At 42.1% G+C, this 13,955-nt stretch overlaps 1 protein-coding gene across 6 annotated transcripts in view; it reads left to right on the forward strand.

Moving 5' to 3' along the window:
• SYT8 (synaptotagmin 8) overlaps window positions 1-13,955 on the forward strand; it is a 153,894-nt gene that overhangs the window by 120,513 nt on the left and 19,426 nt on the right. For 4 of the 6 annotated variants that reach the window (XM_056526837.1, XM_056526836.1, XM_056526841.1 and 1 more), the window contains one exon: window positions 9,239-9,393. In XM_056526837.1, coding sequence (XP_056382812.1) covers window positions 9,285-9,393 — 109 coding nt within the window. In that variant the 5' untranslated portion in view covers window positions 9,239-9,284. Of the gene's footprint in view, window positions 1-5,801; window positions 5,907-9,054; window positions 9,155-9,238; window positions 9,394-13,955 lie in introns of those variants that run through there. The other 2 variants (XM_056526842.1, XM_056526839.1) reach the window with 2 other exon arrangements.

Below are 13,955 nucleotides of genomic sequence, written 5' to 3' on the forward strand. Positions count from 1 at the left end.
ACATAGACAACTTTTCTTATCAGAAGTGAGGTCAACTTTGGTTGTTGCGCAGGAAAAGTAAACAAAAGATTTATAGATGGAATGACAGGGAGGCAGAAGAATGTGTAGAATTCCTGTAAAACCAGCGGACAGCAGGGTGTGTGAGTGGCAGGACAGGCTATGCACGTAAAAATGAAAGGGTAACACACAGAGTAACATTGCATAGTGTATGGAAGCCTATAGTATAGTTTTCTCACCGCTGTCACTATAGGAAACACTCATTAAAGGGGTACTCCACTGGAAAAAAAAAGTTAAACTGATTTGTAAATGACGTCTATTTAAAAATCTTAACCCTTCCAGTACTTATCAGCTACTGTATGTTCCACAGGAAGTTCTTTTCTTTTTGAATTTGCTTTCCAGTCTGACCACAGTGCTCCCTGCTGACACCTCTGGCCATTTTAGGAACTGTCCAGATTAGGAGCAAATCCCCATAGCAAACCTCTCCTGCTCTGGACAGTTCCTAAAATGGACAGAGGTGCCAGCAGAGAGCACTGTGGTCAGACTGAAGGGAAATTCAAAAAGAAAAGAACTTCCTGGGAGCATATAGCAGCCGATAAGTACTGGAAGGATTAAATGGGTACACCGGTGAAAAACTTTTTTTTTTTTTTTTTTAAATCAACTGGTGCCAGAAAGTTAAACAGATTTGTAAATTACTTCTATTAAAAAATCTTAATCCTTCCTGTACTTATTAGCTGCTGAATACTACAGTGGAAATTCTTTTCCGTTTGAAACACAGAGCTGTCTGCTGACATCATGAGCACAGTGCTCTCTGCTGACATCTCTGTCCATTTTTAGGAACTGTCCAGGGTAAAACATTTGCTGTTCTGGACAGTTCCTAAAATGGACAGAGATGTCAGCAGAGAGCACTGTGCTCGTGATGTCAGCAGACAGCTCTGTGTTTCAAAAAGAAAATAATTTCCGCTGTAGTATTCAGCAGCTAATAAGTACAGGAAGGATTAAGATTTTTTAATAGAAGTAATTTACAAATCTGTTTAACTTTCTGGCACCATTTGATTTAAAAAAAAAAAAATAAATGTTTTCCAGGGAAGTACCCCTTTAAAGGGGTTCCCCAGTCTTTAGCTTTATCGTGGTGTAATAAAGAGTGAGAAAACTTTCTAATATAATTTGTATTTTATTTCTACTATTTGCTATACAATTCTACTTTGTTGCACAACGTTACAGTCTATCAGCGTCCGCGTAGTCTAGGCAGTAGAGAGATTTTTGCTGCTGCTGCTGTGTTTAGCTCATAGGGGACTGCTTTGGCTGGGCACACACCATGCCTGGCATCTTCAGAAGTATATTTAGATTCAGATGGGTGTGGTAAACAGTTGGCATACACTACAAATATGGTACAGTATGTAGTGCCTGTTCTGTTCAGATCACATACCAGTACAGTGGTCCCTCAAGTTACAATATTAATCGGTTCCAGGACGACCATTGGATGTTGAAACCATTGTATGTTGAGACCATAACTCTATGGAAACCTGGTAATTGGTTTTGAAGCCCCAAAATGTCATCAAAAAATAGGAAAAAGTGAGGATTAAAGAAAAATAAGTAGATAACTAATATAGATAAAGCAAATCCTTATATATAAAAGTAATATAGATCTGCTGGGAGCTGTAAATCACTGTCTATTTCAGTGTTTCCTAAAGAGGGTGCCTCCAGCTGTTGCAAAACTACAACTCCCAGCATGCCCGGACTGTCCGGGCATGCTGGGAGTTGTAGTTTTGCAACAGCTGGAGGCACCCTCTTTGGGAAACACTGGTCTATGTAGAGGAGAGAAGCTTCTTCAGGGTCCTGTATAGAGATGAGCGAACTTACAGTAAATTCGATTCGTCACAAACTTCTCGGCTCGGCAGTTGATGACTTTTCCTGCATAAATTAGTTCAGCTTTCAGGTGCTCCCATGGGCTGGAAAAGGTGGATACAGTCCTAGGAGCCTCTTTCCTAGGAATGTATCCACCTTTTCCAGCCCACCGGAGCACCTGAAGGCTGAACTAATTTACGCAGGAAAAGTCATCAACTGCCGAGCCGAGAAGTTCGTGACGAATCGAATTTACTGTAAGTTCGCTCATCTCTAGTCCTGTACAGAACACACAATGTCCTAAAAAAAGGAAAATAGAGCTGCCCTCATCTGGTATCCAAAGGAGCAGCTAACTCTGGTACAGGTAAAGAGTACAGAACATTTAGTACCTCCCTGTACTGTAGGGGGCGCTACCAAACACCAGTCAGTGCATGCACTTTAGGAATACAGGGGTTTTACCAGTGAAATGTCCATTTTGATTGGTCGGTTCTTCCAGCCATTGACACGTTTCGCAGATTCCATAGCATTGTATGTTGAGTCTGGTTTCAAGTTACAATGGTCCAGAAAAGACCATTGTATGTTGAAACTATTGTATATTGAGGCCATTGTAAGTTGAGGGATCACTGTAGTGTCCTTCTTATCATCACAAACAGGATCACTGTGAAAAATGACACCAGTGCATAAATAAAACAATCTAAAGCTCAGAGCTTAGCCTCCTCCTCCTTTAGGAATAACCTATGCACAGGTCACAGAGCACACCCAGAAAACATTCCCATTCTAGTAAATAGGGTCTTGGCAAGACTATTAATGCCTATGTCCATAGGGTTTGCTGTAAAGCATATGTCTAAATACTGTTATAAACAGCTTAGGCAAGAAGGCTACACTTATTATAGGTCTACCATAAAATTTTATATAAAAAACACAAACAGATTAGGAAAAAAAAAACATGTTTCAGTATCTGTGATCAGTAAAATCATTATCTAAAATCTTGGTGATACATTCTATTTAAATATAGTTAGGACATACACATATGAAGACCAAGCTGACATTGCCCTTTAGTTGACATAGCACTTTATTAGGTCTTGCACCCCCGGTTAAGTATGCACCTCCCCTGTACACCCCATGTCATATATTGCCATGTCATTTTCGTAATGGTGCCGGCCCTAACTTCTCCAAGCCGGGTATACAGAAGACTATTGTTCAGTGCAATCATGAATGGAGGGTCGAGTGCCTTAGTGCTCCATTCGATGTCTATTGGGCCAATAAAAATGCTGATAAATGTCCATTGTGGGACAACTCCATTACTGATTTATTCATGATTTATTGTACAGTCCCTGGGGCAGTACGTTCATATGGGGATATCAATATGTCATCGTTAAAAAGGCTGCACTGTCATGTAAATTGGATGCATTGTATGCAGGTGACAGGTAAAGCACGTATAAGATGGAACAGATGTTACAGCGATGACACTTATCCTGGAAGGCAGAAAGGTAAAAAGAGATCTATGCCGGATAGATAAATTACAAGTACTCTACATATAAACGTATGTACCGTATAACCTAAATATATGCACCTAGAATTGTCACCACAAGAATAACCACCATAGAATTTACTAAATTATATCAACTTTATTAGAACAGCATAGAAAAATCACAATTGGACAGACAACCCCTAACCCATAAAATACACATACCCCAAAAATTGCATGGGGTCCCTGGTCACATGAAACACAGTGGTGGAGTTTGCCAATTGCTAAATCTATCCTCCATACAGCAATATAAAGGTAATGTCCACAATAAAGGATATAAGCATAAATGTGATATATCAGACCAATACATTACCTGTGACAGGCAGTGGCCATCCGGGGACCCCGTGCACCCTCAACGGACGTGGGTTTAACCTAAATGCCTGTATCATTGTACAAAGGGCATTGCATCAATGAGATCTACAATATTATTTGAAAACTCATAATAAATAGACTCAAGTATCAATCAAATCCACCTACAGAATAAATGTAACATGTCATTTTTACCACAATATATATATATATATATATATATATATATATATATATATATATATATATATATCTCTATCATTACATGTTTTTTTTATTCTGTCGGTCCATGTGATTAAAATGATAACTTTATTATTCCATATATTAGGCTGTATGAGGGCTCATTTTTTTTGCCCTGTAGTTTTTTTGTGCCCTGTGCAGAGGAAAAGGTGACCTGTTGCCCATAGTAACCAATCAGATTGCTTTTTTTTTTTGAAGCGATCTGATTGGTTACTAGTGTTGCTCGCGAATATTCGCAATGCGAATTTTATTAGCGAATATCGCAAATTCGTGAATATAGCACTATATATTTGTAATTACGAATATTCGTTTCTTTTTCACAGTACACATCACTGTGATCATCCCTCTCTGCTTCCAGCTTGTGTGGTATAAAGAAGGCTCTAATACTACTGTGTGAGACAGGCGTGCGAATTGTTGCATATGCGAAAATAAAACGCAAATATTACGAATATGCGAATTTAGCGAATATATGACGAATATTTGTCCATATATTCACGAAATATCGCGAATTCGAATATGGCCTATGCCACTCAACACTATTGGTTACTATGGGCACTTGGTCAACTTTTCCTCTGCACAAGGTTTGAGAGAATATAATCTTCTAGGGGGACATGTATCATTATTTGTGTATGGTAGAAGCATTTTACCCCTTTTCCCGAATTCTAAATTATGTGCAGAAGCGCTAAATTTATCAATCAAGTGCAATGAGCTTCATAAATTGCGGGTAAATATAGTAATCTCCTCAATCCACTCTTTGGAAACTATAATCAATGATTTAGAGCATCTTGCTACGTTAAGTCCAAGATGGCTTATATTTGCGCAAAAAAAAAAACAGCTCTTGCGGCAAAATTTTTGGTGTAAAGGAAAAGTACGCAGTTAATAAATCCATGCGTACTATAGATGTCACTCCAAGGTACCCTGATTCAGCCACATCTGGAGGACATGCTCTACCAAAACGTGCGCAAAAAAAGGGCTTGCGCAAAATTTTGCGCAAAAAAATACACACAAAACAGGGGTGAAATCTTTGATACATGTCCCCCTTAGAGAGTATTTTTTTTTACTGTACAGTGAATGGCGTAAATTTTAAACGTATATAAGGAATGACAAAATCTATTTTTTTCTCTTTCCACAATGTAAAAAAGACATAAAAATTAAACAGTAAGAGATATATATATATATATATATATATATATATATATATGAACTTCAGAATGGTGGCATTAAAAGGTTGAACTTTTCCTGCAAAAGAACAAACCCTCATAAGACTTAATTAATAAAAATGTATTTGGAAGGCGGAGATGGAAAGGGGAAAACAAAATGCTTGGGCATAAGGCGGAAGGGGGAGGGGTATTAGGGAACAGAAAAAAAGAGCGTGATAGTCATGTGATATGTGATCACCTGATACCCAAAGTTCCAGAGGCACAGGTAACCAACCACAGGCAACCAGCTACCAATAGGCTTTAGAGTTAGAAAAAATAGCAGCATCCACTCCAACTACATTCCACTCCTTCTAAAAGTAGGTTAGGCTTGTTAGAAACCAACCGAGAGCCCTCTGCTAAAGGGGTACTCCAGTGGAAAACATTTTTTTTTTTTATAAACTGGTGCCAAAAATTCTAACTAATTTGTAAATTACTTCTATGTAAAAATCTTAATCCTTCCAGTACTTGTCAGCTGCTGTATGCTCCAGAGGAAGTTGTATAGTTCTTTTCTGTCTGACCACAGTGCTCCCATAGCAAACCTATCCTGTTCTGGACAGTTGGACAGAGGTGTCAGCAGAGAGCACTGTGGTAAGACAGAAAAGAACTATGCAACTTCCTGTGGAGCATACAGCAGCTGATAAGTACTGGAAGGATTAAGATTTTTAAATAGAAGAAATTTACAATTTACACCTTTAGATGTTCGCAGCGTCCTGCACTAACTCCCATAACTGGCTGCTATGGTCTTGTGTTTTCGCACTGCAATAAACGAAGATTCTCTACGAGACGCGGTGAGTGCATCTCTTCTTTATGGACATAATTTACAAATCTGTTTAACTTTTTGCCACCAGTTTATAAAAAAAAAAAATGTATATATAGTTTCCCACCAAAGTACCCCTTTAAAAGAAGGCTTGGTCTCCCAGGGGAAGGCTCAGTGTGGGAGGACTCAGGCTAGGCCAGGTTTGTGGGACTTAGGCTATGTTCACACGCCAGAATTTCTGCATGGAACTCTGCACGACAATTCTGTATGAATTTATAGCCAACACACGTCAATGGGATTCTGCTGCCCCATTCACACAGCAGAATATTAATAAATATTCTATTTAAGTGAATTGGCTATAAATTCATGCAGAATTCCTTGCAGAAATTCTGTATAAATAACACAATAGAAGAAAAGAAGACTGCACTCACCAGATACCGCTGGTGTCGGCTCGTGGAACCACACTAAGGGTGCGAAACAGTACTATCCCGTCATCACCTCTGCCTCTTACTCACTAATGTTCGCCTTGCACATTGTACATATGCCTAATCAGTTACAGTAAAGAAGTTTCACTGGATGGTGAGTGCAGTCTTCTTTTCTTCTATTGTGTTATTTATACTGCATTATATTGGGACTATGCACCACGGTTTCCATGTTAAAGGCAAGGTTCATAAAGGTCAATTAGCAGCTGTGAAAAGTTAACCCCCTTCATCAGTGCAAGTGCCGGTCCACTACTCTCTGGATTTCTTGCAGAAATTCTGTCGTGTGAAAATAGCCTTAAAGGGGTACTCCAGCCCTGGAATAAGATGTCTCACCGTAGGGGTTCCGCAGCTTGGGAACCCTGCAATCTTGTTTTCGCCACCCACCTGTTTGAGCTGCACGCCGCGGTGCCAGCTCACAAACAGCCGGGTGGTGACCACGGGGTCGGAGTATCATGACATCACGACTCTGCCCCCGTGTGACCTCACCCCAGCCCCCTATGCAAGTCTATGGGAGGGGGCGTGACGGCACCGCGGTGTGCAGCTCAAACAGGTGGGTGGCGAATACAAGATTGTGGGGGACCCCCGCAGTGAGACATCTTATCCCCTATCCTTTTGATAGGGGTTAAGATGTCTCAGGGCCGGAGTACCCCTTTAAGTGTTCAAAGTCTGGGTGAGACATGGCTAAAGTATTAAGCACTAGACGTAGACTTTGAGGGGCGCGGTATGTATAGATAAGATAGCGCTCAGCCGAGCAGGAATTGTTTTGGTTGTGCACAGTGTTGCTTGTTTTTATGTTGTTGATGAAGAATAAAGCTGAGGTCAATTTAATATGAACATTGTTGTGTTTGGACTTTAATTCTTAGTTTGCCAACAATCTCAGAACATGGAGATGGCGATCAAGTGGAAATAAGATTGTGAGCTTTACATAGACTGATGTTAGCGCTTTCTCTGTACAGCGGTACGGACTATTTTGGTACAATATAAATAACGGAATTAAATAGGTACTGTAGGTGGGGACTTTTTCAGGGTGTCTTCAGTGAATAAAGTGATGAAAATCTGAGCTATAATGTATTAGATACAAAAGGCTAAGTGCATGGATCACTTTACCATTATTACATTGGTCACTCCATATTCTGCCTTAGGGTGCGTTCACACGTAGTAAATCAAGAGTAATTCACGCCGAAAAATTTACGTGCAAAAAAAAAATAAATTCGCGCACAATTCGGGGGCAATTTGCACGCAATTTGCACGGAAATGGGGGAGAAAGAAGTGAAGGGTTTTTCATCCATTTCCGCACAAATTCCGGGCGGAATTTTTTTTTTTTTTACCATTGACTTCTATTGATTTCTGCTAGCAGATTCCGCTTGAAGAATGAACATGCTCATTCTTCAAGCGGAACGGAATTCAGCGTCGGAATTCCGCTAGCAGAATTTCCGCAGTGTGAACAGGACAGCAGAAATAACATTGAAGTCAATGGGCAGAGGAGATGTGCATTAATTTGGAGCGGAGAATTCAAGAGGAATTACTCGAGTAAATTCCTCTTGAATTACTCCGTGTGAACGCACCCTTACTGGTGAGGCCATGCTCATTTGCATAATTAATTATATATGCATGACATCACAGGATACACATGTGGGGGGAATTTTGTCCTGTTCTGACCCCTATAACTTTAAAAAAAATATATTTTTTGCACCCTGATCTGTATTTTTTAACAGTATTATTTTAGTTTTGATGTGACTTTTTTTTTTTTTTATCCCAGCATGCCCTGATACAGCCTGTGGCTCAGCAGGTGCCCCAAACAAAAACTACAAGTCCCAGCATGTTGGACTATATAGTAGTATATAGTATAGGTCCATGTTTCCCAACCAGGGGTGCCTCCAGCTGTTGCAAAACTACAACTCCCAGCATGTTGGACTATATAGTAGTATATAGTATAGGTCATTGTTTTCCAACCAGGGGTGCCTCCAGCTGTTGCAAAACTACATGTCCCAGCATGTTGCACAATATAGTAGTATATAGTATAGGTCCATGTTTCCCAGCCAGGGGTGCCTCCAGCTGTTAAAAAACTACAATTCCCAGCAGCCATTGGCTGTCCGGGCATGCTGGGAGTTGTAGTTTTGCAACAGCTGGAGGCGCTCCGGTTGGGAAACACTTGTATGATATATGGTGCGACATTCTGGGAGTTGGAGGATTGGTTGGATAAATATCGGCCATTGCATTGCAATATTAAAAATACCGGCAGGGCGGCCAAAATACCGGCTGTGACGGTAAAATAGCGGCCAGGTGGCAACCCTACCAACAGGTCATGTGTTCAGGATTTCCTTAGTCTTTCACAGGTGATATAACTGTGGTGATGCCGGATTCACTGACCATAATTCTATCACCTGTGGAAGACTAAGGAAATCCTGAAAACAGGACCTGTTGGGGGTACTTGAGGACCGCATTTGGGAAACACTGATATAGACCATAGGCAAGGGACGACCTCTGCCTGTGATGCGATGGTTTTCTTCAGACCGACAATGCAGATAATCTGGAGTCACCGATCAAAGCTGTTCCGTAGAGTAAATGAACCAAAAATCAACACTGAAGAAGATAAAAAGCTGTAAACATCTCAGTACGGAGCATTAACATTATGGGTGATGGAAGGCTGGGAGCCATATTGACTTCCTTCCTTTCATCTCGCCAGGAAGCAATTTCCTTCCTTTGACTTCCAACACTTCAGCACACACAGACTTCTTACTTGGACATAACTCGGAGAAGACGTCTTGGGACATTGCTTCTGCTCCTGGATTATTACGTATGGGCTGCCTATAAACGTATTCGCTTTTTGCTAGGTTATTATGGCATTGGTCTGTAATAACAACACAACTTTTCATTTCAGGTCGTGGGCGTTGGAAGGGGAATTTTTCCTCTATCCAATAACAAAAATGGTTAATAGCACGCATACTACTCGCCCTACGGCTGCCACCACTACCTACAGCTCCACCGGCTCCGCCATAATCTCCTGGATCGACAGCATTTTGAACCGGATTCCTCGTGAGTATCACAGCACAGATGGATGTTTTATGCATTGCCGTAACATTGATGACAATATATTTTTGTTTTGATTCTGGTTTACTTACTGGAGCAAGAATTTCTGATTTTTAGAAAATTATCAATTGTTCTAGATCGGTGGTCTCAAACTGTGGCCCTCCAGATGTTGCAAAACTTCAACTCCCAGCATGCCCGGACAGCCGTTGGCTGTCCGGGCATGCTGGGAGTTGATGTTTTGCAACATCTGGAGGGCCACAGTTTGAGACCAGTGTTACCAGTGTTATAGGGGATACGTTATAGATCGCAGGGGGTCCGAGCGCTGGATCTCCTGGACGGGGCCGCGGCAGTCTGCAAGAAGCGAAGTTTCGTCCCCAGCAGAAAGCCGCGGCAGACATGCCCCCTCCATGTATCTCTATGGGGTACATGGAGGGGGCGTGTTGGCCACCACGTCATGTGGGTACGGAACGCTTCCCTTTCCAGCATACGCCCCCTTTCCAGCGCTCGGACCCCCGCGATCTATAACTTATCCCTTATCCTTCGTATAGGGAAAAAGTTATATTGCACTACAGATCTCCTTTAAACTGTGTGGGAGATGAAGTTGAATGATTTTACCACAGCAACCAATTACAGCTCAGCTAATGAGCTGTGGTAAAGTGAAAGCTGAGATGTGATTGGCTGCTATGGAAAAATCCCTCCGTTTTTTCTCTCACACAGTTTGATAAATCTGGGCCTATGTATTTGTGTCGGAATAAAAAAACTCCAACTTTATCCCCTTCATGACCTGGAGAATTTTCACTTCTGACTTAACTCCTTAAGGACCAAGCCCATTTTCACCTTAAAGGGGTTCTCCGGTGCTTAAACATCTTATCCCCTATCCAAATGATAGGGGATAAGATGCCTGACCACGGGAGTCCCGCAGCTGGGGACCCCCGGGATCATGCACGCGGCACCCCATTTGTAATCAGACCCGGAGCGTGTTTGCACCGGGACTGATTACCGGCGACTGCAGGGTCGGCGGCGTCTGACGTCACGCTCCGCCCCTCAATGCAAGCCGACGGGAGGGGGCGTGATAGCTATCACGCCCCCTCCCGTAGGCTTGCATTGAGGGGCGGGGCATGACATCACACGGGGGCAGAGGCGTGACGTCACACGCCGCCCACCCTGCGGTCGACCATAATCGGACCCGGAGTGAACACGCTCCGGGTCTGATTACAAACGGGGTGCCGCGTGCATGATCCCAGGGGTACCCAGCTGCGGGACTCCCGCGATCAGGCATCTTATCCCCAATCCTTTGGATAGGGGATAAGATGTTTAAGCACCGGAGTACCCCTTTAAAGGGGTATTCCGCCCCTAGACATCTTATCCCCTATCCAAAGGATAGGGGATAAGATGTCAGATCGCCGCGGTCCCGCTGCTGGGGACCCCTGGATCCCCACTGCGGCACCGCGCTATCATTACAGTTACAGCGAGTTCGCTCTGTGCGTACTGACGGGCGATACGGGGGACGGAGCAGCGTGACGTCATGGCGCCGCCCCTCGCCCCCTCCCATAGACTTGTATTGAAAGGGGCGGGCCGTGACATCAGGAGGGGCAGAGCCATGACGTAACGATGCTCCGGCCCCTGTACCGCCCATCATTACGTGCAGAGCGAACTCGCTCTGTGCTATAATGATAGCGCGGTGCCGCAGCGGGGATCCCAGGGGTCCCCAGCAGCGGGACCGTGGCGATCTGACATCTTATCCCCTATCCTTTGGATAGGGGATAAGATGTCTAGGGGCGGAATACCAATGCCAATTTTATTTTAGCCTTTTCGTTTTTTCCTCCTCCCCTTCTAAAATCCATAACTCTTTTAAATTTCCATCTACAGACCCATATAAGGGCTTGTTTTTTGCGTGACCAATTGTACTTTTTAATGAAACCTCTCATTTTACCATAAAATGTACGGCGAACCGAAAAAAAAATTTTAGGGAGGAAATTTTTATGAAAACCACAATTTTGCACATTTTGGATGGTTTTGTTTTCTCACCGTACAATTAACGGTAAAAATCACGTGTTCTTTATTTTGTGGGTCAATACGATTAACCTGTTAAGGACCCAGGGCGTACCTGTACGCCCTGAGTCCGCTCTGGATCTATAACGCGGGGCCACGGCGTGGCCCCGCGTCATAGCGGGTCGGGCCCGGCCTCTAACAACGGCCGGGACCCGTGGCTAATAGCACGCGGCATTGATCGCGCTGCCACGCACTATTAACCCTTTGGACGAGGCGTTCAAAGTTGAACGCCGCGTCTATAATGAAAGTGAAACCATGCTGGTTAGCTCAGGGAGCTGTTCGGGATAGCCGCGGTGAAATTGCGGCATCCCGAACGAACAGCTTACAGGACAGCGGGAGGGCCCCCACCTGCCTCCTCGCTGTCCGATCGCCGAATGACTGCTCAGTGCGTGAGATCCAGGCATGAGCAGTCATGCGGCAGAATCGTTGATCACTGGTTTCTTATGAGAAACCAGTGATCAATGATGAAGATCAGTGTGTGCAGTGTTATAGGTCCCTATGGGAGCTATAACACTGCAAAAAAAAAGTGAATAAAGATCATTTAACCCCTCCCCTATTAAAAGTTTGAATCGCCCCCCTTTTCCCATAAAAACAAAAAACAATGTAAATAAAAATAAACATATATGGTATCGCCACATGTGGAAATGTCCGAATTATAAAATATATCACTAATTAAACCGCACGGTCAATGGCGTGCGCGCAAAAAAATTCCAAAGTCCAAAATAGTGCAATTTTGGTCACTTTTTATATCATTTAAGTCCTATCAATAAGTCCTATCAATGCAAAAATGGTACCGCTAAAAACTTCAGATCACGGCGCAAAAAATGAGCCCTCATACCGCCCCATACACGGAAAAATAAAAAAGTTATAGGGGTCAGAAGATGACCATTTTAAACGTATACATTTTCCTGCATGTAGTTTAGATTTTTTCCAGACGTACGACAAAATCAAACCTATATTTTATCAAGGTATCATTTTAACCGTATGGACCTACAGAATAAAAAGAAGGTGTCATTTTTACCGAAAAATGTACTGTGCACAAACGGAAGCCCCCAAAAGTAAAAAAATGATGTATTTTTTTTTTTCAATCTTGGCTCACATTGATTTTTTTTCCATTTCGCCGTAGATTTTTGGGTAAAATGACTGATGTCATTACAAAGTAGAATTGGTGGCGCAAAAAATAAGCCATCATATGGATTTTTAGGTGAAAGATTGAAAGAGTTATGATTTTTTAAATGTAAGGAGGAAAAAACGAAAATGCAAAAACGGAAAAACCCCGGGTCCTTAAGGGGTTAAAATTATACTCATGGCTAGATAATTTTATATTTTTGGACCGCTTAAAAAAAACGAAAACTTTTTGTACAAAATCAATAATAAAAAATTGCCCTATTTTGACCACCTATAACTTTTTATTTTTTCCGTATATAGGGCGGTATGAGGGCTAATTTTTTGCGCCATCATCTCTACTTTTTATCGATACCTCATTTGCATATATAAAACTTTTATATCTTTTTTTTATAAATTTCTTTTTGAATAAAATGTGACAAAAAAGCTGCATTTTTGGACTTTGTAAAGTTTTTTATGTTTACGCCGTTCACCGTACGGGATCATTAACATTATATTTTGATAGTTCGGACATTTACGCGCGAAGTACCGCCAAACCAGGACATATATTTACGTCCGTGGTCGTTAAGGAGTTAAAGGGGTACTCTGCCCATACATACCTTATCTCCTATCCAAAGGATAGGGGATAAGATGTCTAATCGTAGGGGGTCGCAGCTGGGACCCCGCACAATCTCTGCTATGGCACACCAGTCATCCAGTGCGATATACTAGCTGTCACGTTGCTTCCCATAGACATGAATGGAGGGGGCATGTCGCGACTCACGAACATGGAAGCTCCAAGCCACAGTGCCGACCCGGAGATTACGGGGGGTCTCAGCTGCTGGACAACCCATGATCAGACATCTTATCCCTTATCCTTTGGATATAGGGGACAAGATGTCTTGGGGTGGAGTACCCCTTAATTTTTTTTTTCCTCCTTACCTTCTAAGACCAAGAACGTTTTTATTTTTCCACTGACAAAATTGTATCAGGGGTTATTATTTTTATGGAACAACCTGTACTTTTCATTGGCATACTTTATTTTATCATATAACGTATTATGAAGCCAGACGAAATTATATGGAAGGCAAAATTATAAAAGAAATGGAATTGCATAATTTTGTGGGGCAATAATATTATTGGAGTTCACAATACTTTTTTCCCCAACGATACCAAACTTGGACAATTTCTGTTTCATTTTATGGTTCAAGAAAAACTGAAAACTTAAAGGGTAACTCTCATTAAAATAAAGTTTTGCTATTTGCACTCCTTTATGGTAAATAAAAAAATATTTCTAATATACTTTGTTTAAAAAAAATTAAGTTTTCTATGCAGCCTGGAGTGCTGAGGGGGGGGGGGGGGGGGGGGGTCCAGCCTTATCCAATCATAGCAACTCTCACACTTAACTGCCA

Source organism: Hyla sarda, chromosome 6 (genome assembly GCF_029499605.1).
Source record: "Hyla sarda isolate aHylSar1 chromosome 6, aHylSar1.hap1, whole genome shotgun sequence".
NCBI classification, from domain to species: domain Eukaryota; kingdom Metazoa; phylum Chordata; class Amphibia; order Anura; family Hylidae; genus Hyla; species Hyla sarda.